Source organism: Panthera tigris, chromosome B3 (genome assembly GCF_018350195.1).
Source record: "Panthera tigris isolate Pti1 chromosome B3, P.tigris_Pti1_mat1.1, whole genome shotgun sequence".
NCBI lineage: Eukaryota > Metazoa > Chordata > Mammalia > Carnivora > Felidae > Panthera > Panthera tigris.
Genome location: NC_056665.1, coordinates 47,877,478 through 47,904,174, shown reverse-complemented (window position 1 = coordinate 47,904,174; position 26,697 = coordinate 47,877,478). Strand labels below are relative to the sequence as shown.

Sequence of the window (26,697 nt, the reverse complement as noted above, 5' to 3'; positions counted from 1 at the left end):
TCTTAACTGAAAAAACAAGTCTTATTGTTAAGGTAATCTAGTAAAAATGAAATATTTGCACTTCTTCTGTAGTGTCTGCATACATACAAAAGTACTATTTCATTGAAGTCAGTACAAGTGAGTGGTTTTGGAGTAATGATTTTGATGGAACAAAAATGATGTCAACCATGAAGTAAAAAATGACATTACAGAAGCCTACAAAAATTTAATGATGTTAAATTTATATAATTATTATATAAAGTATATCTTTAGTGGCTCAGTTGGTTAAGCATCCAACTTTGGCTCAGGTCATGATCTCATGGTTTGGGAGTTCGAGCCCTGCGTCAGGCTCTGCGCTGACACCTCAGAGCTTGAAGCCTGCTTCAGATTCTGTTTCAGAATCAAGATCAAATTTCATTCAAATCTTAGCTTTTTAACCTTAGGCCAATAATTGCGTAGATATTTGGTTTCCTCATCTTTTTACTTACAGCTAAAACAAAGTGACTTGTACATTATCAGTTCCTTTTTAAAATGTTTAGAATAGTTCTTAAAAAAATTCATGGATGAAAACAATTCCAATTTCCTCCCTATTGGAGAGACACAAAGGGGAAGAAAGAATACAAACAAATATGGCATTCAGATTTTCAATGTAAATTAAAAGTATATCCACAAAATGAATACAATGCTTCTTAGTGTCACTGAACTGCACTTAAAATCAATCCTAAGTTTATTGTCAGGTAACAGGGAACTATTATACACTAAGGCACCTTGGTAGGTAGTTCCTAGGCAAACAGTCACTAGAGTGCATCACTGGCTTTCACTGTCAGATTAAGTCAGTCTAAGCACTCTAAAGCAGGGAAAGGCAAACCACAATCCATGGGCCAAACATTCTTGTTTTGTAAATAAAGTTTTATTGGAACACAAACAGGCTATTATTTACATTACATCTACAGCTGCTTTCAAGCTACAAGGAAGAGTTGAGAATAATTGTGACCATATGGTCCACAATTATTTACTATCTGGCCCTACACAGAAGTTTGCTGTCCACTGTTCTAAAGCACTGCTACTCAAAGGCTTGGTCTGTGCACCTGAACTGTTTGTTCCTCAACGGAAATAAGGAGATGGTATGAGAACATAAACCAATTATGTTACCAAATACAATGCTTATTTCAACTACACTTTTGTTTTCATTGCCAGACTTTCCTTAGAGTTTGGTACAGTTTCCTCTTCTCCTAATGGATAGGCATAAACAGTTCACTGATTAGCTATGTTGAACACAACTACTCTAAAGGTATATAGCCACAGAAGAAGGAACTACCCAAAGCTCAAAGGGATAACAGTGTCATTAGAGACTTATTTTGGCACAGTGATCTAGGGTTTTGTACATTAGGTGATCTGCCAGCCGATTAATTGAATAAGATTCAGAAAATAGTCTTTACATAGACTTTCTTCTACTCCTTCACTTCTAAGCTTTAAATTACTCCAAAAATCTTGTCTGCTATAGTTTTATGTTTCAACAAGGTGAAGGGTAACAGCTAAAAAGTCCCTCTCTCCCTATCTTTTCTTGGTAGCAGGAAAGATGAAAACATGTGACCCCCTCAAAAAAAAAAAAAAACTTTTCAAGAAAGTAGATCAATAATATATTTTGCCTGTTTACTCTTTTTACTTTGCTGGGCAGATAGAAAACTAGAATAGTAAATTATATTTATCTTGCAATAAAAGAAATTTTAAAGCAGATACACTCTCTGTAAATATTAACAGTATTTTCCCCTGTACTTTAAGTCCTAATTTAAAATAAATCATGCATCAATTAAAGAATACAGAATGAAATCCTACCACTAACTTCAACATGAAATTTCCTTGAACAAGTATACAATTTCTAAAGGCGCCAAAGGTAATCCAACTCAAGCAGGTTTCTGAAAAATAAAATTATTCAGGGACAGATTTTTATTGCAAATATTTACTCAAATACTACTATATACAGCAGAATTTTAATAGCCATTTAAAACATTTAACATTCAATGAAACAAAATTTAAGAATTCAAAGCACATTTTAACAAGTAAAAATGTAGCATTTTAAATAAAATTTTAAGTACTTTAAAGCAAACTACTTTATTCATATTATTTATTTCTATATCTACTATTTTCTAGATGATAAAAAACAACTGAAAAATCTATTTAGCAGCCATTTTATGGATAAAATAGGATATGGATAAATTAGATTAAATGTCCCAAACCAATTTTTTACATCACTGCTTTAGGTCCCATTTGAAATTTCTATTTTACAATTAAAGAAAAAGTCACTTAAACATGGCATGAGCCAGGACATGTTTTCAGTTTACTGCTTTACAATATCTACATTATACCATACTTTGGTTTGGTGTCCAGACCATTTTTATGGGTCTATTTCTAAAAATCATTAAAACAATATTAAAAGCATAATAGCTACAGGAGTTTCAACAATGGTTTCTATTTTATACAACTAGCACATTAAGGGATTTCTGCACAGCTTACACACTGACAAAAAGCACAAATATAAATTTACATATTAATAATGTCACTTTCACTGAAAGTTTAATTAAGGTAAGCTTACAGCCTTGCAGGCTCACACTCGTAGGGAGGTACACAGATTCAAATATTCTGTTTACATGCTTGTGACAGTCTGGAATGTTATATTAAATCCAAAATTAACTTTACGTTCATCCAAATTCTCATTAGATCAATTAACTTAGCACTCTAAGCATGCCCCATTTACCAGCATCATACTCGAAATGAAGCCTTCATTAACAATGCCTATCAGCCATTACTTTAAATCAATTGTTCCCAAAAGGTATGTGGTTTCCAAATCTCTTCCTTTAAGTAACCTGAAAAGAATATATAGGTACTAAGAACTTTTAGCTTAGGACTGATGGAAGTTTCAAAAGCTTTATCATTATAATTAATATTCTAAAAATCAATTCATACTGGCCACCAACTTCTCTTCAAAAACTGTTAAATGAGACTTTTCCATTGCAAACTTAGCTTTCATTAAAATCCATAATAGTTTTAAAGGCTTTTTGGAAATCCATACAAATCATGCTATTATGGGTGAATTGATTTCTTCAATAACCTGGATTGAACTACAGGTAAAGTGTAGATGAATGACCTCCCTCACATTTTTCTATTTCTGAACTCTACAGAACAGCACCACTGAGTTCACCTGATAGCACTGTTCCAAATGTTATTACCGTTGGTACACTAAACTTAGAATAACTAATAAATTTCAACTTCTTTCTTTTTCCTCTGCCCGGTCTACTGTCGTCTCTGTTGTGCTAGGGCTATTTTCTCCAGGAACACTGCCAGTTTGATCAGATACTACGTCATCAGTCTTGGCTGAAGGATCACCACTACCTTTCTGAAGAATCTCTGTGGCTTCATACTCAAGTACCTCTGATGGAGTCAAAGGTTCTAAATGAATACTGCCTTGCTCACTAACATCAGAACTAATAGATTCAGGTTCATCTCTTGTTCTCAAAAATTGATCAATGCTAACATCACCAGATGTTAACCGCAAATCCTTAACATTCTTTGAAGAAAACTTAGCTTCACTGGAGTTGGAATCTTCATTCTGATCACAAGAAATTATGTTTCCTGAACTTTGGCACATCTTCAACTCCATTTTCTGACAAACGTGCTCTATTTGTTTTTCCTTTTCTACTTTATCTGCATCAATATTTGAATCATGACTGAAGATATTCTTTACGCCAGTTTTCTGATCTTCAAGACAGGTATCATTTTCCTTATTTGACACTGTTACACTTTCTTCATTTTTTGTTGCTAATGAGCCTTCAAATGAATTTGTAACACATTCATTTTTTTCTTCCTCTGAAGAAGCTTTATCTTGTTTACTGAAAAAATAAAGCCATTTATTATCTATTCCTTTATAACACATTGTATTTGAACACTATCAAAATAAAGTCATGCTCTTAAAAAAAAAAAAAAAAAGATCAAAGCACATTTGCCAAAACAGAAAACAAACAAAAAAAAATAACCCAAATCCCCAGTCCTTGCCATGTACACTTTAGGAGGTGGCCAGTTTCTTAGGCATGAGACTGAGAAACTCCAGAGTCACATCTTAAAAGGAGACCTGGGGAATCTATCAAAACTGGTTTTAGTCCTGATAATCATCACTTTCAACTGTTCACACTCTTGCCTATCTAGGTTAAAATTTAAGCATTCTTATTAATTTGTAACTTTAAAGAAGAAGTGAACATATTTGGAAAAAAACTATTTTTTTAATGTTTATTTTTGAGACAGAGAGACAGAGACAGAGAAAGAGCATGAGTGGGGGAGGGGTAGAGAGAGAGGGAGACACAGAATCTGAAGCAGCTCTAGGCTCTGAGCTGTCAGCACAGAGCCCCAAGTTGGGCTCGAGCCCAAAAGCCATGAGATCATGACCTGAGCAGAAGTTGGACACTTAACCGACTGAGCCACCCAGGAGCACCGGAAAAAAACTACTTTTTAAATGATTTCTATATCCTCTTAATTAGAGTGTCTTTCCCTATGCAAAATTAAATAAGCATTCATAAATATTTCCCTAATATTTAATAGCTGAATTAAAAAAACATAAACATATGCCTGAAAAAGTATATGTAAATATATACAACATGCATACATAAATATGTTTGTTTGTATATATAAATGTTTATGTGTGTATAAGTGTGTGTGTTCACACTTACCCTGGCATGTTAACACAAACTATGTAGTGAATCATAAAATATTAGATAATTTCAGGAGTAGATTCCAGTGATTCATCCCAACAAGTGTATAACACCCAGTGCTCATCCCAGCAACTGTCCTTTATTATTTAATAGAGTAAATCACCTACATTCTACTACTTTTCTTCCTAAGTTTAATAGTTTAAAAATGTAAAAGATATTTGTACGGAGACACTCATAAAAACAATGTCTAAATAGTGAATACAGAAACAACCTAATACTAACAAAAGAACAATAATTTAAATAAACAATTATGGTAGTAAATAGAACATATGAATCTTCCTTTAAACATTGTTGGTTTCCAAACCAAATCCCATTAGGATTTTTAACTAACTACTCATTATTAAAACTATAAATTAATTTGGAAAATGGCCTATTATGCAGTAGTTATTAATTAGTTATTTTCTATCACAGTAAGTTTGCATTTCTTCATTTAGATCCTACACAGTTCTCATTTTTTGCTCCTCTTGTGAAGAATATTATATGTTATAATCACATTATTGGTATATTGAAAGATTCAGATTTTTATAACAAACTACCTTAATTTATACTCTCATTAATTTCATTCTTAGCTCATTTTCTTGGATCTTATAGGTCAATTATACCATCTGCAAACAATTAGTTTATTTTCCTCATTTAAATTTATATAATTTTTATTTTTATTCAGATCTTATTGGACTAACTACAATTTACAGAAAACATTATAGAGAGGTGACTAGTCTGCTTTTTCTAACTCCTTTGTTGAAATTTTGTTAACCATTGCCCCTGTCCCCAAATTCTAGGTGAAGAAAGGGCTAAATAATTTTTCTAGCAAAGTCTAAGAAACACCTTCATAAGGCCTTATTCCATAATTTTCTTCTCAGGGGCAATAGACGAATCACTCTTATTTGGTTAACTAGCACCCTACACCTTACGCTGTATAGCTGTATATAAAATACACAGCATAAACATAGACATGGGGAAATTACTTAACTTGAAAGATAAAATAAAATTATCTTTATCTGGAATTAAGTTCTAATTTGAATGTTAGATTCTCTTTTGTTAAGAAAGCTTCTAAAATGTCTTGGGCTCTTTAGTGTTGATCAGAGAATTACATTTTTTAAAGCCAATTCCTGAAGTTTGAAACTTTTATGAGTTCCCACCAAAAGTTTTATAGCTTTTGAAAATACTTTAGGAAGAAAAGATTTTAAGATGATCTGTTTGCAAAAATTGTCCCCATCTGTCTTGTAACTTGTAGTATCTTATAACTGTTTTCATTTGATAGAGGCAATTAAAATCTGTTAACATTTTATTTACTAATAAGTACTTTTTAAAATTTAACAACTATAAGGTGTTTAAAAGATGTTTAAAAGATGTCAAAACTTAAAAAATGATTTTAAAACTAAGGATATACAGTATATTTTTGTTGTATTAAAATTTCAAAATTTTATTTTAATTAAAACTAAAATAACAGGGTACCTGGGTGGCTGAGTCAATGAAACGCCAGCTCTTTGTTTCGGCTTAGGTCACAATCTCATGGTTTCATGGGTTTGAGCTCCACAGAGGGCTCTCTACTGGCTGTGCGGAGCCTGCTTGGGATCCTCTCTCTCCCTCTCTCTCTGCCCCTCCCCCATTTGTGAGCTCTCCCTCACTCTTTCTCAAAATAAATAAATAAGCTTAAAAAAAAAACTAAATAACTGAAATATCAATTAACTAAAATAATGCAGTTCAAGTATCAAGCTTTTTATATACTTGAATTTCAAGAGAGTCAGTTTTTCCTTATATTTACCTTTCAGAATTTGATGTTTCTGTTTCTCCTTCAGCCATATTAGTTCTTGTAATTTCCTGAAACGATTAAGATTTTATATTCATAGTTAGGCTTAAATTAAACTACTTTAATGATACTAAACTTTCTGGATTAAAGGAATATAAGTGTTCAACCTAACATACCAAAGATATAGAAAAACAATTTCTTAATCTAAAGTATGTACTAGAATAATTCTCAAAAGCAGACTTTAAAAAATTGTTAAAAAAAAACCTTTCAGAACTTCAGTATACCAAGTTTCCAAATCAAGGTCATGAAGCAATTACCCAGTTATAACAATACCCGTTTTTCTTAGACTGTTTAAAATGTGGACTCTAGTTACAATCACTTGAATAGAAACACAACTTGAATTTGAAAACAAGTTGCATCCATAGTAATTTTATACAAATATATTAAATACAAACATTTATATAAAACATTTCTGAAATTATAATTTCATTTTGGAGTCATGTTAACCCTTCGTATAATATGAGATGATAGATTAAATATTTTGCTTACTTGAAATGTTTTACAGGGAGAAAAGAATGCAATAAAATTTCAGTAAGCCAGAAACCAGACCAACAGTTCATAACAATTACTGATTATTGAGCACATATGATGCATGAGGTAGTATGTTAAGAGCTTTGCATTCATTATCTCATTTAATCTTCATGTTAGACATTCTCAATTCCATTTTTATAATAAGAAATACGATTATGTAGGTTAAATAGAGAACCCTAGGCAATAACCACAATAAATGGAAAAGATTCAAATCTAAGTCTAGTTCTTAACTACTATAGTGATTGACTATTGAAATTGATAAGGGTGTATTAATCACATATATTTATTTTTTTTACTCTCCTAAAACCCTGCTAAATTGAGGCAAAGATATGAAATATTTTCATTCATAAAGACCACAAAAACACCAAACCATACTAATTGTCAATGAGATTTCAACAAATTTTTAGATGGAAAGTGACTGTAAGAAGAGTACAAGTTAACTTTGCAGCATGGAGGAAGTTACAACTAAATATCTGAGTAAATGAGTGCAAGGAGAAGAGAATCAATTTGTCCAGGGAACTTAAGCAATCTGGTATTTGGAGTAATTTGGTATAATATCCAGTACATAAAATATAAAAATGAAGCACAAGTACTGCTGAGAAATCTAAATGCTCTTTCTCCAACTCATATAACAGATACCTACTCTTTCCTCTACCACAGAGGCTAAAGGTTAACTTTATGAACTAAAGAGAATCTAGACTTGTGAATACCAGGAATGGCAAAGGGCAGCCATGACGTACTGGGAGAAAACAGAAAAATTTAGTCAAATTCCATAAACTGAATAAAGGTCCCTACAGTTCTCCCTGACTAGCTCCCAAAATGCTAGCAGCTGGAGGGATCACTCTTCACTCTACTACCAACATCTGGAATCTAGAAGATTCTTCTTTGGAGAAAATTATTAGATTCAAGACAGACAAGGTTTCCTATAATGACTTTGAAAGCATCTTCCTCACCAAAGAATTAGTTCATTAGCATCTGATTTTCCTATGGGAAGTCTGAACAATTCCCATACAGACTATGCAGATTGTATAGACCACTAATCCAGAAGAATTAACTAACCTTCATATTATAATACATGTCAACAGTTCTCCAAGTGTGTTTCACAGATACCTTGGGCCTCCAAGACACTTTCAGGAGGCAGATGAAGTTAAAACTCTTGGTACAAAAGCAGTAGTAACATGCTGGCATCTCAACATCAATCAAGGCAGTGGCATCAACGCAAAACTACACTAGAAGTCACTAAATAATTCTTCACTGGCAAACACCAGCAGTAACACTCACTTTATTAAATATCAATCTCTGAGTTCATGTCTTTTGAATATTCTATGTGATAAAACAGAAGAATGCATAAAGCACTGCTATTGTATACTGAAAACACTTGGGTCTGAGACTGAGTTGCAAGTTGAATTTAGGCATATTTTTTTCATAGAATATCATTTTTATTTTAAAGGATGACTGTCAAACTGAATATTGAAACTTGGTTATTTAGGAGATATTTTCTTAAAATTGACAAAATAAGCCTGTCATATCAAAGAAACAACTGACAGTGTTTATTGCCATAATAAAATTAAACAAAAATTAAATTTTAGGAAAACTTGCATTCACCATTGATTAGATTAATGCTAATAATGAATGTGCTTACTTGGAATTATACATAAAACATGTCAACACTTGCAAGATCTACGTAACACAGTGAACCATTATTTCCAAATGACTAATCTATGATGCTATAAAATCATTTATGAATGATTCAATCAAAGTGTAAGACAGACCAATAGATTTTAATGTAACAAAGCATAAAAAAGTTCAGTGATATGGAATCAAATCCTGCACTGCAAAAATCCTTTAAGAAAACTTCCACTTGTCTACTTTTTTAAAGTTAATTAATTAATTAATTTTCAATTAAAAAAAATGTTTTATTTATTTTTGAGACAGAGAAAGACAGAGCATGAGCAGGGGAGGGGCAGAGAGAGAGCGAGACACAGAATCTGAAGCAGGCTCCAGGCTCTGAGCTGTCAGCACAGAGCCCAATGAGGGGCTCGAACTCACAAACCGTGAGATCATGACCTGAGCCGAAGTCGGACGCTCAACCGACTGAGCCACCCAGGAACCCCAAAATTTATTTATTTTTTAATTTACATCCAAGTTAGTTAGCATTAAGTGCAACGATGATTTCAGGAGTTTCTTATTGCACCTTACCCATTTAGCCCATCCCCCCTCCAGCAATCCTCTGTTTGTTCTCCATATTTAAGAGTCTCTTATATTTTGTCCCCCTCCTTTTTTTATATTATTTTTGCTTCCCTTCCCTTATGTTCATCTGTTTTGTATCTTAAAGTCCTCATATGAGTGAAGTCATATGATATTTATCTTTCTCTGACTGATTTCGCTTAGCATAATACCCTCTAGTTCCATCCATGTAGTTGCAAATGGCAAGATTTTGTTCTTTTTGATTGCTGAGTAATACTCCACTGTATGTATGTATGTATGATGTGTGTGTGTGTGTGTGTATATATATATATATATATATATATATATATATATATATATCTCACATCTTTATCCATTCATCCATCGATGGACATTTGGGCTCTTTCCATATTTTGGCTATTGTTGATAGTGCTACTATAAACATTGGGGTGCATGTGCCCCCTTCAAAACAGCATACCTGCATCCCTTGGATAAATACCTAAATCTAACAAAGATAAATCTATACACTGAAAACTACAGAAAGCTTATGAAAGAAATTGAAGAAGACACAAAAAACTGGAAAAATATTCCATGCTTCTGGATAGAAGAACAAATATTGTTAAAATGTCAATACTACCCAAAGCAGTTTACATATGCAATGCAATACTACTTGTCTACTTTTGATGAGTAGCAAAAAAAAATCACAATTATTTTAAAAGATTATTGAAGTACTGGCTAAGGCTGGACATTCATCATATATTTCATCCACAATAACAAGTCATAACAGACTGAATGCAGAAACATGAAAATCTAGCTTTATTCTATTTAACCAGACATTAAATAGTTATGCAAAAGTATAAAACAATACCAAGTCTTCTAACTAAATATCTCATGTTTCAGAAAATAGTTATTTTTCAGAAAAGTGTTATTTATATGTTACTATATGTGAATATATAGTAGGTTTATTAGTTTTGTTTTTAAGTTACATTTTACAACTCCTATTTTTAATTTCTAATATGGCAAATCCAATACTTTTTGAAAGTACTAAGGGATGTATGTAAATATTACCCCCTGGAGTTCTTCAGTGCACACCCTGTATGACCATACGAGGCAGCCCTGTCCCCATTCATAAACAAGTTTTCAAAGAACTTTGTACTGCTTTACTCTTTAGTGTGTATGGGCAGACAAGGATCACCACACAATTGAAGACACCCTTTAATGTCAGAAATACCAAAACAAATAGAAAAGGAATAAAGAGAGGAGATACGAGACATCAGAGACATTTCTGGGAACAAAAGAAAAAATATATAATTTATATTTAGTATCCCCAAAGAAGTATCAGATGTTATTACATCCGTTAAACAAGAACAAAAATTATGAAGAGAACTGAAGAAAATATTAAAGAGCTCTTCAAAAATAAATACATGACAACTAAAATAATGTGTTAAGTACAGTAAATGTTTTTAAAAAGACTGTATAAAAAAGAAAGATGGAAGGCAAGAAAGAAAATGCCATACAATTAGAGGAGTTAAAGTAGGAAATCAGTGTCACATCAATAGGAGTTGAGAGAGAGAAAAAGAGAAAGAGAATGAACAAAGAAAAGTGAAAATTTACCAAATAAATAATACAAGAAAACTTTCCCAAACATATACATCCAAATTACAAAGGTTTATCAAATGCCTATCATAATGAATGGAAAACGGATGACTGGTGAACATATTATGAAATTTCAAAACACTAAAGATAATCATTAAAGTTTCCAGAAAGAACAAAATAACCAAAATGCAATGAAACTGGAGCAAGAATGGCATCAGACTTATCAAAAACAATACTTTCAAAATTACATGGGAAAAATGATTTCTATGTACTTCAGCCAAACTACTACCATTTACGTAAATAAAATTTTAAATATGCAAGGAGTGAAAAAAGATGCACCCCTTCTGAGGAAGGTGTTATAGAACATGTTTCATCAAAGTAGGAAGTAAACCAAAAAGGAAAAAAAGGAACTCAGAGTCCAGGAAATAGGACATCCAACATAACAAAGTGGCAAAGCAAAATCTTGATACAACAAACTATGCAACCAGACCCAGAGAGCAACCAGTTTACACTGAAGGAGATCTAAGGAGATATACAGACTCTCCAACAATTTCTTGTGATGTGTGTGAACATTTGGAAAAAATACTTCCAAACATTAGACAAATAAATCACATTTTTTAAAAAAACAGCATTAAGTGTATAGAAAAACAAATGAGTAAAGATATATATTGTTCAACTCCATAAAAGTAAAAGGAAAGGATATAATAAAGGAAAAGAAATCATAGTACTTCCTGGATCAGCACACATAATGGTCTCAAAAGCTGTGATGTAACTATGCTGAGATCAGTGCTATGCCAAGCCATACTGGAACCTGAAGTAAAAGAAAAAACACATACCCCTATATACACGTGTTTTTTTTTTTTGTGATAAAATACACATAAAACTTACCATCATAAACAATTTTAAGTGTACAGTTCAATGATACTAAATACATTCACGCTGTTGTGCAACCATCAACACCACCCATCCCCATACCTTTATCTTGTAAAACTAAAACTCTATACCTATTAAACATTAACTCCACATTCTCCTCTCCCCCACAGCCTCTAACCACCACTACACTCTCCATCTTTATAATTTTGACTATTCTAAGTACTTTACAAAGGGGAATCATATTGTATTTATCTTTTTGTGACTGATTTAGTTCATTTAGCATAATGCATTCAAGGCTCATCCATGTTGTAGCATATTGAAAAATTTGTTTCCATTTCAGAGCTCAATAATATTCTGCTGTATGTATATATCACATTTTGCCTACCCATTCATCTATAGACGGATACTTGGTTTACTTCCGTATTTTAGCTACTGAGAATAATGTTATACGAAAATTGGTATACAGACTAATTGAATTAGTCTCTGCTTTCAATTCTTTTGAGTATACTCAGAAGTGGAACTGCTAGATCATACATATTTTTTCTTTTGAGAAATTGCCATACTGGCTGTATCATTTTACAATCCCGTCAACAGCACTCAAGGGTTCCATTTTCTCTACATTGTCATCAACACTTGTTTTCGTTGTTGTTGTGTTGTTTTTAATAATAGTCATCCTAACAGGTATAAGCTGATATTTCATCATAGCTTTGATTTGTGTTTCTCTAATAATTAGTGTTGCATATCTTTTCTATTTATATATCTATCTTCTTTGTAGAAAAGTCTGTTCTAGTCTTACCCATTTTTTTAATTGGGTTGTTTTTGGTCATTAAGTTTTAGGAGTTCTCTGAATATTCTGGATCAGACATATGATTGGCAAATATTTCCTGTCTTTTGTGGGTTGCCTTTTTATTCTGTGGATACTGTACTGATGTACAAAATTTTTAAATTTTTAGGAAGACCAATTTGTGTATTTTTTTTTTGACTGTGTGGTTTGGTGTGATAACTAAGAAATTATTGCCAAATACAATGTCATAAAACTTGTATCCTATTTTCTTCCAAGAATGTTATTGTTTTCAGTCTTACATTAAGGTTCTTGATCCAATTTGAGTTAATGGTTGTATATGGTGTTAGGTAAGGGTCCAACCTCATTCTTTTGCATGTGAATATCCAGTTTTACCAGCACCATTTATTGAAAAGACTGTCCTTTCCCCACTGATCATGGCTACCTTGTAAAAAATTATTTGACTACATATATGAGGCCTATTTCTAGGCTTTTTATTCTAGTCCACTGGTCTATGTGTCTGTCTTTATGCCAATACCACACTGTTTTGATTTCTGTAGCTTTGCTGTAAGTTCTGAAATCCGTGTAAGTCCTCCAGTTTTGCTCTTCTTTTTCAAAATTGTTTTAGCTATTTGAGGTCCCATATAAATTTTAGGATGGGAAAAAGTTAAAAACTGTCTTTGGGACTTTTGTAGGGATTGCAATAAATTGGTACATTGCTTTGGGTGGTATGGACATTTTAACAATATTAAGTCTTCCAATCTGTGAACATGGGTTGTGTTTCCATTTATTTATGTTTTCTTTAATGTCTTTCAGTAAGGATTTTTAGTCTTATTTTACAAATCTTTCATCCTTTTGGTTAATTCCTAACTATTTCATCCTTTTTGATACTATTGTAAACTGGAATTATTTTGGTAATTTCCTTTTCAGACTTTTAGTGTATAGAAATGCAACTGATTTTTGTCTGTTGACTTTGTATCCTCCTACTTGGCTTAGTTTCTTTTAGTTTTTTTAATGTTTATTTATTTTTTGAGAGAGAGAGACACAGCACAAGCAGGAGAGGCACAGAGAGGGAGACACAGAATCCAAAGCAGGCTCCTGGCTCTGAGCTGTCAGCACTGAGCCCAATGCAGAGCTCGAAATCACAAACCATGAGATCATGACCTGAGCTAAAGTTACCCTTCAGCCTGAGCCACCAAGGCACCCCCATTTATTAGTTCGAACAGGGTTTTTGTTTTGTTATTTGTTTTTTGGTGGACTCTTCAGGGTTTCTACATAAACAGGATAATTTTACTTCCTTTTCTCCAATTTGGTTGCCTTTTCTTTTTCTTGACTAATTGCCATTTCTGGGCAGAACTAAATCTAGCTCTAAATGTCTGCTAAATCTAGTTAGCTTTTTAAGTTCTCTAGTTCCTTACTTACGTCTTATTGTTCTATCCATTATTTTAAGTGGGGTATTGAAGACTCTATTATTGTAGAACAGTCAATTCTTCCCTTCAATTCTGTTAGTTTTGCTACATATATTTTGGTGAATTGTCATTAGGTACATAAATATTTATAATCGTTGTATCTTCTTGTTGTATTGAACCTTTTATTAATACATAATGTCCTTCTTTATTTCTTGTAAACTTTTTTCATTTAGTCTATTTTGTCTGGTATTAGTAAAGATACCCATGCTCTCTTTTGGTTATTAATTGCATGTAATACTGTTTTTATCCTTTCATTTAACTTGTCTTTAGATCTCATATGAGTCTCCTGTAGACTGCATGCTCTTGGGTCATGTGTTATTATACATTCTGCCAACATTTGTCTTATGATTATAGTTTAATCCATTTACATTTAAATTAATTACTGATAAGGAGGGAGGTATAGCTGTCATTGTGTTATTTGCTTTCTGTATGCCTTATAACTGCTTTGGCACTCATTTCCTCCACTACTGACTTTGTGTTTAGTTGATTGTGCTGAAATGTTTAAATTCCTTTCTCGGGGCACCTGGGTGGCTCAGTCGGTTGGGCGTCCGACTTTGGCCCAGGTCATGATCTCACAGTTCATGGGTTCGAGCCCCGCATCGGGCTCTGTGCTGACAGCTCAGAGCCTAGAGCCTGCTTTGAATTCTGTGTCTCCCTCTCTCTCTGTCCCTTCCATACTCATGCTCTGTCTCTGTCTCTCAAAAATAAAAATTGAAAAAAAATTAAAATAAATAAATAAATTCCTTTCTCGTTTCCTTTGTGTATAGTTATTTGTGTGTGTGTATGTGTGCTTACCATGGGAATTATATTTAACATTCTAAGATTGTCACCCTCTAATTTGATTTTATACCAGCTTAACTTCAATAACATACAAAAACTCTGTGCTCCTTTACAGCTCCATTTCCCTCTCTGCCCCCCTTGTCCCATGCTTTTTGGCTGTTGTAACAAAATCACATCTTTATAAACTGTGTACCCAGACATAAACTAATAATTATTTTAAATGTGTTTAAATCACATAGAAAACAAATTTGGAATTAGAAACCAAAGTTACAGTAATACTAGCATATACACTAATATTTTTTTTCTTTTAATGAATTTATCTCTTAATTCACATAGAAAACAAAAAACAATTACAAAGTATTGTTACAATACTATTAGTTTTTATAATTCCCCATGTACTTACCTTTATTTAGATATTTATTTCTCTGCACATCCTTGAGTTACCACGTAGTGTCCTTTAATCTCACCTTACAACGACTCCCTTGAGCATTTCTTGCAGGACAGATGTAGTTGCCACAAACTCTCTTAGGTTTTATGTCAGAATATCTCACTTTTGAAGGATAGTTTTAATGGATATAAAATTATAAACTGAGTTTTTTTCTTTTAGCACTATGAATACATTGGTCCACAGCCTTTTGGCCTCCAAAGTTTCTGATGAGAAATCTTTTGATAATCTTTGTGGGTCCCCTAGATGTGATATTTTGCTTTTCTCTTGCTTTCAAGATTCTTTGTCCTTTGAGAGTTTGATTATAATGTGTCCTCAGTGTGGGTCTCTTTGAGTTCATCTTACTTGGAATTCACTGTGCTTCCTGATGTTTACATTCATGTGTTTCATCAAATTTGGGAAGTTTTTTTTATCATTATTCCTTCAAATATTCTGTCTCTTTGTTTCTGTCAAATGTTCTCTGGAACTCCCATGATATGTATAATTGTCTGCATAATGGTGGGCACCAGCTGCCTCAGGCTCTGTTCACTTTTCCTCAATATGTTTCCTTTCTGTTCCTCAAACTCAATACTTTCCATGTCCTGTCTTCCAAGTTTTCGGATTCTTTCTTCTGTATGCTCAGATCTGCTTTTGAATCCCTCTAGTGAACTTTTCACTTTCAATTAATGAACTTTTCAGCCCCAGAATGTATTTTTACCTTTTCACGTTTTCACTCTAACATTTTGTTAACATACTGTTTCCTTGACTTTCCCCACATTCCTTCTGTTCTTTGGGCATCTTTAAAATAGTTGTTTCAAAGTCTTTGTCTAGCATTATCTGCCATTACGTCTTTTTCAGGACCAGTTTCTATTGACCTTTTTCCCCTCTGAATGGGCCATACTTGCCTGTTTCTATGTATGCCTTGTAATTTTTTTTTTATTGTACAATGGACATTTGAAACTAATAATGTAGTAACTTTGGAAATCAGATTCTCCCCCTTCCCAGTCTCTGATGTTTTTGCTATTGTTTTTGTTTCTTTTGATTGTTGTAGGCTGTCTCTGTTCCAGGATCAACATGAGATGTAAACTTAAGGTCTTCTTAGGTCTATGCTGAGCCCTTCCCTGGGCATGTACAATCACTTTCTAATTTTACCCATATATGTGATTGTTTTTGAATGTCCTAATCTTTAATGTCAGGCTCCTGAATGGGGAAAAAGCAAAAAACTAAGGGGGGGAAAAAGGGCACTGTACCTTTAAATCCCTTGGAAGTCACATCAGTTATAAGGGGAGGGGCTTGCAACAATGAGGAGAGGTTTTAACAACAATGTGCCCACTTCTGTGCAATGCTGTGATAAAAAGTATCAATCAGTGATAACAGCACAGCTCCTCAATATTTGGAGGGCAGTATCTTTTTTGGCCACTCTGGTCTCATAAGCTTTGCGCAAGCTGTTCTAGGTACATGTGCACAGCTGCTTGCTATGTGGCTGAGGGTGGGGGGTGGGTAACTGCTACTGTATTGAATGCTTAAATTAACCAATAGTAATTACAATTTACCAACCAAGTCTTCCCCTGGAAGTTGCAGGCATTCAACAGACTCAGGAATTCCAAAATACAGACATATTCATTTTATTACATGCATTTCACAGATATGCATTTTATTTTACAAATTAAAGATTTATGGCAGCTGTGGCATAATCCAAGGCTGGATGACAGTATATCTGTTTACTACAGATATGAATCTATGTTTTGAGCCCACTGTTGCAACCTACTGTTCAGGAAAAAAAGATTCCTTTCAAAATATTACTGCTCATTGACAAGACACCCAGTCACCCAAGAGCTCTAATGGAGATGTACAATAAGATTAATGATGTTTTTCATGCTTTCTAACACAGCATTGATCCTACAGTCATGGACCAAAGAGTAATTTCGAATTTCAAGTCTTATTATTTAAGAAATACATTTCATAAGGTTATCGCTGCCATAGATAGTGATTCCTCTGATGGATCTATGCAAAGTCAACTGAAAACTTTTTGGAAAGAATTCATCAGTCTAGATGCCATTAAGAACATTCATGGTTCATAGGAAGAGTTCAAAACATCAACATGAACTGGAGTTTGGAAGAAGTTGATTCCAACCCTGACAGCTGACTGAGGGGTTTAAGACTTCAGTGGAAGAAGTAACTGCAGATGTAGTGGAAACAGCAAGAGAACTAGAGTTAGAAGTAGAGCCTGAAGATGTGACTGAATTGGTATAATCTCATGATAAAACTAATGGTTGAGGAGTTGGTTCTTATGGATGAACAAAAAAGTAGTTTCTTGAGATGGAATCTATTCCTGGTGAAGATGCTGTAAAGACTGTTGAAATGACAACAAAAGATTTAGAATATTACATAAACTTCATTGATAAAGCAGTGGCAGGGTTTGAGAGGAGTGACTCCAACTTTGAAAGAAGTTCTATTAATCAGTCGGTAGCCATTACAATTGAAAGAACACCCTTCACTCGCAAAAATATTATTACTTGCTGAAAGCTCTGATGATGGTTAGCATTGCTAATCAATTTTAGAGGACCCGAATACAATTCCCAATTTTATAATTTATTGATATTGTAACAAACTATTCTACATGAAATTTTGATAGAAATTAAAATGTCAGGATATTTGAGAACAGAGTCAGTGGCTGCTTTGTGTAAATCAATGTAATTTATAGAAAATAATTTTTTTCTGGTTTTAAAAATTCTAAATTCTGAAGATACCTTAATTTTTCATATATATATTTCAAATATGAAGTTAGCACATTTATAATCTTAATGTCTATTTGATAAGCACTTTCTCTATAATTATAAATACCCTCAATCATTGACTCATGCATTTCTAATTTCTTTTCTTTTTGTCTAATTTTGAAATTCATGTGAATATTCACATTTATTGCTTATGTTTTATATTCAATGAACACACTTGTCAAATTACTTTGTTTCATTTGTTGTTAGCAAAGGCACAAGCCTTTTATTAATCATGCAGTTTTATTTATGGTGATTTTTCTGATTGTAGAGTTCTATTATATCTTGCCACTTTGTTCAAAATATCATACTGATAAGTTGTGTAAAAATCTGTAATATATTTGTATCAAGATGCTTTTGAGTTCAACATAATTTTGACATTTGATATTATCTTTTCATACTTGATAAAAATCTTTAATTTGTATACAAAATATCTCAATTGCATTTAATCTTAATGCCTATCACATATCTGTATGTGATTTTAATTTGTATTTAGAATAGTCAAGAATATTCCATGTGCTTGTTAAATTAACCAACTCCCAAAATATATCCTTTCTACAATACTGAAAAAGATAATCATATTTGAATTCATAGATGCTGTACTATTATATCAAATTATGATTATGAGCTGAGCAAGGCACAAATTTGGCATAATTATTTTGGGGGAGAAATACTGGATTGTATACCCTTGTATACATCTGACATACCTGCTCCATTATCATATACCTGGCCAGGACAATTTTTATATAAATATGATCTCTTTTAACTTATTGATAATTTCATAAGCTAGACCATATTGAGTTTTTCTTTAAAATGAAAAGTTTTTTTAAGATATAATTGTCCAGTTTTTCCTTTTGTTTCAATCAAGTCAAATAAAACTCTCCTCTTTAAATGACATTATTCTTAATGTAAATAATCAGGCACATTCATTCATAATGGAGTATATCTGGTTTCCAAAGAGCAAGGAAACATTTTGCTTTTTTTTATTCTTCATGGTATTTCAGATTTAACATGATTTGCTAACAGCATTATATGTTTTTTTAAATTTTACTAGACAAATAAAGCATAGAAGCCTTTTAATGATTAGTTATATGATGAGGAGTTCCTGTAAGTTCAAGTGATTTATAAACATTCCAGCATTTGGACTTCCAAGAGTTTCCTATGCCCATCTAAGAAATAAACAATTTTTGCACAAAACATACATTTAAAATCACTGACACATATTTTAACACATTCTGTAAAGCATCATCTATTAAACTATCAGTGAATATATGTTTAAAAATACTTCCATTTTTAAGGGGCACCTGGGTGGTTCAGTTGATTAAGCATCTGACTCTTGGTTTGGCTCAGGTCATGATCTCACAGGACATGAGATCGAGCCCCAGGTCAGGCTATGCAATGACGGGGTAGAGCCTGTTTGGGATTCTCTCTCCCTCTCCCCTGCTCATATGTGCACTCTCTCTCTCTCTCTCTCTCTCTCTCTCTCTCTCATTCTCTCTTTAATAAATAAACTGAAAAAAAAATACTAACATTTTAAAAGCATCAAGATGAAACATGGAATTTTTGTGATCACAAATTATTTTTCAAATTTTAGAAAAATTTCAAAGCATTTTTTTGGTTACAAAAATTTAATTCTGTTGTGAGACACCTGGGTGGCTCAGTCAGTTGAGCATGACTCTTGATTTCAGCTCAGGTCATAATCTCATGGTTTGTGAGATTGAGCCCTGCAGTGGGCCCTGTGCTGACAGCACAGAGCCTGCTTGGGATTCTCTCTCTCCCTCCCTGCACCTCCCTCACTCATGCTCTCACTCACTCTTTCAAAATAAATAAATAAACATTAAAAAGAAAAGAAAAAAAAAATCCAACTTTTGAAAATTGTTGCTCATGATGTAAAACAGATACTCCAAAATCTGCATGTTGAATAGGCCCATGCTCTATTAAAAGCATTTTGATTTTATTAGAAATATGTGGCGACAATGAAGAATTAATAAATTTATTTCAAAGGCATCTTCTTATTTTCTTGCTGATGCTTAAGAAATCTAGCTTCTGAGACTTCCAACATTTCATTTTCTTTATCTTTTCCTCACATTTCAAAGAAAAGTCTTTATTTAACTCTGAATTTCATAGTAATTCTATTCTAATAGTATCAATCAACATTAAAGACTATCATTTTCAGCCACTGGAATATTGTGTTTTTCCACCCTGACTTGTTACAGTCCCCTATAATTCTGATCAAGTTGTGTATGTGTTTTTCCCTATGCACCACTTGACTTTTTAGGTGCCATATTTGTTTTAAGAAATTTTTGGTATACATTTTAAATATATTTATTTTAATTAGTACATTCAGCTAAACATAACAAACATTTATTTAATTAATTTTTTAAATGTTTATTTATTTTTGAGAGAGAGACAGACTGGGAGTGGGGGAAGGGCAGAGAGAGAGGGGGACACAGAATCCGAAGCAGGCTGCAGGCTCTGAGCTGTCAGCACAGAGCCCAACATGGGGCTCGAACTCACAAACCGTGAGATCATGACCTGAGCTGAAGTTGGACGCTTAACCAACTGAGCCACCCAGGCACCCCAACATTTAATTAATTTATATAAATTAAAATATGTAACAACCAAATAGGTATACATAAACATTTGTATGAAAAATATAAAAAGTTAATGATTACAAACAATAGAAAATTACATACCAGGAGAATCAGATAAAATGTCAAGACAGAGGAATTTATCCCAAATGAAAGAACAAGATAAGGTCACAGCCAGAGTTAAGTGAAAGAGATATAAGTAACATGCCTGATGGAGAATTTAAAGCAACAATCATAATGATCACTCACTGGAATTGAGAAAAGAATAGAAGACATCAGGATGACTCATACCACAGAGAAAAAAAAGTTAAAAAAAAACAATCAGAGATGAAGAATGCAATTAATGAGATTAGAAACAGGCTTGATGCAAGGAACAGCAGGCTGGAATAAGCAGAGGAACAAATTAGTGATATGGAAGACAAAATAATGGAAAAATAATGAAGCTGAACAAAAAAGAGAAGGAATTATGGAACATGAGAATAGACTTAGAGAACTCAGTGACTCCATAAACATAATAATATTCATATTATAGTAGTTCCAGAAGAAGGAGAGAGAGTGAAGGGGGCACAAAATTTATTTCAGGAAATGATAGCTGAAAACTTCCTTAATCTGGGAAAGAAATAGACATCCAGATCAAGGAGGCACAGAGAAATCCCATCAAAATCAACAAAAGCGGGCCACACCAACACATATTCTAACTACATTTGCAAAATACAGTGATAAAGAAAAAAAATCTTAAGAGCAGCAAGACAAAAGAAGTCCTTGACTTACAAGAGAAGACCCATAGGTTAGCTGGAGATTTCTCAACAGAAATTTGGCACGCCAGAAGGGAGTGGCATGATATATTCAAAGTGATAAATGGGAAAAATGTGCAGCCAAGAATACTCTATCCAGCAAGGCTATCATTCAGAGTGGAAGGAGAGATAGAGTTTCCTAGGTAAACAAAAACTAAAACAGTTCGTGATCACTAACATGGCCCCACAGCCCTGCAAGAAATATTAAAGGGGACTCTTTGAGTGGAAAGGAAAGACCAAAAATGACAAAGGCAAGAAAGGAACAGAGAAAATCTCCAGAAACAATAACAAAACAAGTAATAAATCAGAACTAAATACACAGTTATCATAAGTACTCTGAATGTAAATGGACTAAATCCTCCAATCAAAAGACATAGTGTGTCAGAATGGATAAACAAAACAAGACCCATCCATATGCTGCCTGCGAGACTCATTTTAGACCTAAAGACACCTGCAAATTGAAAGTGAGAGGATGGAGAAACACTTATTACACAAATGGATGTCAAAAGGAAGCTGGAGTAGCAATACTTGTATTGGATGAATGAGACTTCAAAACAAAGACTTTAACAAATGATGAAGACACTACATCATAATAAAGTGGACAATCCAAAAAGGAGATCTAACAATTGTAAATATTAATGCACCTAACATGAAAGCATCCAAATATATAAAACAACTAATAACAAACATAAAGGAACTAATTAATAATAATACAATAATAGTAGGAGACATAAACATCCCACTTACAACAATGGACAGATCATCTAAGCAGAAAATCAACAAGGAAACAATGACTTTGAATGACACACTGGACCATATGGACTTAAGAGATATATTCACAACATTGCATCCTAAAGCAGAATACACATTCTTTTCAAGTGCACATGGGCAATTCTCCAAAACAGATCACAGACTAGATAACAAATCAGGCCTCAACAAGCACAAAAAGACTGAGATCATGTCATGCATATTTTCTGACCACAATGCTATGAAACTTGAAATCAACCACACGAAAAAATTTGGAAAGACCACAAATACATGGAAGTTAAACAACCTGTTACTAAACAATGAATGAGTCAACAAGGAAATCAAAGAAGAAATAAAAATAATACATGGGAAAAAATGAAAATGAAAACAATGGTCTAAAACCTTTGGGATACAACAAAAGCTATGATAAGAGGGAAGTATATAGCAATAGAGACCTACCTTAAGAAGAAAAATACCTCAAATAAACAAACTAATATTACACCTAAAGGAGTTAGAAAAAGAAGAATAAATAAAGCCTAAAGCCAACAGAAAGAAGGAAATAATAAAGATTAGAGCAGAAATGATAAACTAAAAAAACAATACAATACATCAATGAAACCAGGAGCCAGTTCTTTGAAAAAAATCAATAAAATTGATAAACCTCTAGCCAGACTTATCAAAAAGAAAAGAGAAAGGATCCAAATAAATAAAATCACAAATGAGAGAGGAGAAATAATAACCAACACCACAGAAATACAAACAATTATAAGAGAATATTATGAAAAACTATATGCCAACAAACTAGACAACCTGGAAGAAATGGATAAAGTCCTAGAAACATATAAACTACTAAAACAGAAACAGGAAGAAATAGAAAACTTGAACAGAACAATAACCAGGAAAGAAGTTGAATCAGTAATCAAAAAATTCCCAACAAACAAAAGTTCAGGACTCAATGGCTTCACAGGAGAATTCTACCAAACATTTAAAGAAGAGCTGATACCTACTGTGCTCAAACTATTCCAGAAAATGGGAAAGGAAGGAAAGCTTCCAAATCTATTGTATGAGGCCAGAATTACCTGGATAACAAATCCAGACAAATCCAAAGACTCCAAAAAAAGAGAGCTAAAGGCCAATACCCCAATAAACACGAATGCAAAAATTCTCAATAAAATACTAAAAAACTGAATCCAACAATACATTTAAAAACACATTCTCCACGATCAAGGAGGATTTATTCCTGGATTGCAAGGTGGCTCAATATTTACAAATCAATCAATGTGATACATAATAATAATAATAATTATAAACATAATCATAATAAACTTCATATCAACATAATAAATTCCATATATGAAAAACACACAACTAATATCATACTGAACAGGGAAAAACTGAGCTTTTCCTCTATAGTCAGGAATAAGACAAGGATGTCCACTCTCACCATTACTATTTAACAGTACTGGAAATCCTACACTCAGCAGATGACAAAAGGAAATAAAAAGCATCCAAATTAGCAAAAAAAAATTCAACCTTTCTTTATTTGCAGATGACATGATACTCTATATAGAGTATCCATATAGAAAATATATACTCTATACTCTATATAGAAAATCCATAAGACTACACTAAAAAATTGCTAGAACTGATACATGAATTCAGTAAAATTTCAGGATTAATGTGCGAAAATCTGTTGCATTTCCTTTTTTTAGTGTTTCTTAATTAATTTATTAATTTATTTATTTATTTTGAGAGAGAGCATGCGAGTGGAGGAGGAGCAGAGAGAGAGAGGGAGAGAGAGAATCCCAAGCAGGCTCCATGCTGACAGTGGGAGCTCAATCCCACAAACCATGAGATCATGACCTGAGCTGAAATCAAGAGTCAGATGCTTAACCCACTGAGCCACCCAGGCGCCCCACACAGAAATGTGATGTGTTTCTATACATAACAATGAAACAGCACAAGGAGAAATTAAGGAATCAATCCCATTTACAATTGCACCCAAAATAATAACATACCTAGAAATAAAACTAACCAAAGAGGTGAAAAACCTGTCCTCTGAAAACTATAAAATGCTGATTAAAGAAACTGAAGATGACAAAAACACAAGGAGAGACATTACATGCTCATGGATTGGAAGAACAAATACTGTTAAAATGTCAATACTACCCAAAGCAATCTACACATTTAGTGCAATCTCTAATAAAATACCAACAGCATTTTTCACAGAGCTAGAACAAACAATCCTAAAATTTGTATGGAACCACAAAAGACTCTGAATAGCCAAAGCAATCCTAAAAAGAAAAGCAAAGCTGTAAGCATCACAATTCCAGATTTCCAGTTATATTATAAAGCTGTAGTGACCAAGACAATATGGTACTGGCACAAAAACAAACACATAAATCAATGGAATAGAACAGAGAACCCAGAAATGAACCCACAACTATATGGTTAATTAATCTTCAACAAAGCAGGAAAGAATACTCAATGGGAAAAAGTCCCTTCAACAAATGGTGCTGGAAAAACTGGGCAGCAACATGCAAAAAAATGAACCTGGACCACTTTCTTAAGAAACACCATAAACAAAAATAAATTCAAAATGGATGAAAGACTTTATGCGATACAGGAAAAAATAAAAATTCTCATGAACACAGGCAGTAACCTCTTTGACATCAGCCTTAGCAACTTCTTTCTAGATTGATCTCCTGAGGCAAGGGAAACAAAAGCAAAAATAAACTACTGGGACTTCATCAAAATAAAAATCTTCTGTACAGCTAAGGAAACAATCAACAAAACTAAAAGACAACCTACAGAATGGGAGAAGATATTTTCAAATGACATAGCCAATAAAGGGTTAGGATCCAAAATCTATAAAGAACTTATAAACTTAACACCCAAAAAACAAATCACCCAATTCAAAAATGAGCAGAAGACATGAATAAATATTTTTCCAAAGAAGACATACAGATGGCCAACAGACACATGAAAAGATGCTCAACCTCACTGATCATTAGGGAAATACAAAACAAAACTACAATGAGGTATCATTGCATACTTGTCAGAATGGCTAAAATCAACAACACAAGAAATGAGGTGTTAGAGAAGATGTGGCTTGCACTATTGAAGAAAATGCAAACTGGTGCAACTACTGTGGAAAACAGTGTGGAGGTTTCTCAAAAAGTTAAAAACAGAACTACCCTACCATCCAGCAATTGCACTGCTAGGTATTTACCAAAGAATACAAAATACTAATTCAAATGGATACATGTACCCCAATCTTGAGATTGGGGTTATTATCTACATTATCTACAATAGCCAAATTATGGAAACAGCCCAAATGTCCATCGGCTGATGAATGTTTAAAGAAGATGTAGTATTACTCAGCCATAAAAAAAAAAAAATGAAATTCTTGTCATTTGCAATGGCATGGACAGAGCTAGAGAATATTATGCTAAGCGAAATAAGTCAGTCAGAGAAAGACAACACAATATGATTTCACTCATATATGGAATTTAGGAAACAAAAGAAATGAGCAAAGTGAAAACGAAGAGATATGCAAACCAAGAAACAGACTCTTAATGACAGAGAACAAATTGATGGTTACCAGAAGGGAGGTGGAGGGGATGGGTAAAATAGGTGATGGGGAACAGGGAGTGAGTGCACTTGCCGTGATGATCACTGGTTGTGGTATGAAGTGTTGAATCAGTATATTGTACTCCTGAAACTAATATTATACTATATGTTAACTAACGGGAATTTAAATAAAAACTTAGAAAAAAAAGGCATCTCTACCTGATTCTTCTTACTCCCTACCTACATTATAATGAAACTCCACTAACCCTCAAATTGGAGGGGAAGATTCATGGCATACATACAGTTATAGAACAATAGCAGTAGACTGTTGAGCATACAGAATACAAATAGTTGTGTAACAGAGGCTATGTTAGAAGCCACTAAATCATAATTCCAACTATAATCTAGTATAGGAAAGGAACTAACTTTCAAAGAGAAAATGTAAAACTACAGAATGAAAAAGAGTGATACCAGGAAAATATTATCTGGGCATGGTAACACCATCTAATCAAAATCTTGAAGATTAATTCAACCTATCCATCCTATCACAGGTGTACCTAAAATAAATACTTGCATCTATTCAAAGAACTATCCACATCACATTATACTTGAAAGACATACCTGGACCAAGATTGTTCTATGTAGCCTTCCATTCAATATGACTGCCTTTAACTCTGATGATGGCTTGCTGAATTTTTAGTATAAGGTTTTTTCATTTAACAAAAAATAAATTTAAGAAATTTGGTTTATGTATAAAAGGCTGGTTTCATTTGACACAGATGAAACAGGGCAATCAAAGGAAAGTAAGAGTTCAAAGATTTATTCTAGTCAAGTATGAATGTATCAGAAAAGAATCAGTAGATGACGTGATGAAAATATGGATTCATATTCATACTACATACTGGAAAGAAGATGGGCAAACTCTGTTGTCCCCAGGGCACAGGGACCAACTGTGGCTAGGGGATGGAAGAAAAAATTCCTAATCTCAAGACCCAGAACACAGCCATCTTAAGAGTGAGGCAAAACCA

At 33.2% G+C, this 26,697-nt stretch overlaps 1 protein-coding gene across 3 annotated transcripts in view; it reads right to left on the bottom strand.

The window, feature by feature from the left end:
* Positions 1 to 2,140: 2,140 nt before the first annotated feature.
* Positions 2,141 to 26,697, bottom strand: part of ZNF280D (zinc finger protein 280D) — a 139,782-nt gene continuing 115,225 nt past the window's right edge. For 2 of the 3 annotated variants that reach the window (XM_042988791.1, XM_042988790.1), the window contains 2 exons: positions 6,505 to 6,560; positions 2,141 to 3,866 (listed from right to left, as the gene is read on the bottom strand). In XM_042988791.1, coding sequence (XP_042844725.1) covers positions 3,242 to 3,866; positions 6,505 to 6,560 — 681 coding nt within the window. In that variant the 3' untranslated portion in view covers positions 2,141 to 3,241. Of the gene's footprint in view, positions 3,867 to 6,504; positions 6,561 to 15,163; positions 17,544 to 26,697 lie in introns of those variants that run through there. The other variant, XM_042988793.1, reaches the window with a different exon arrangement.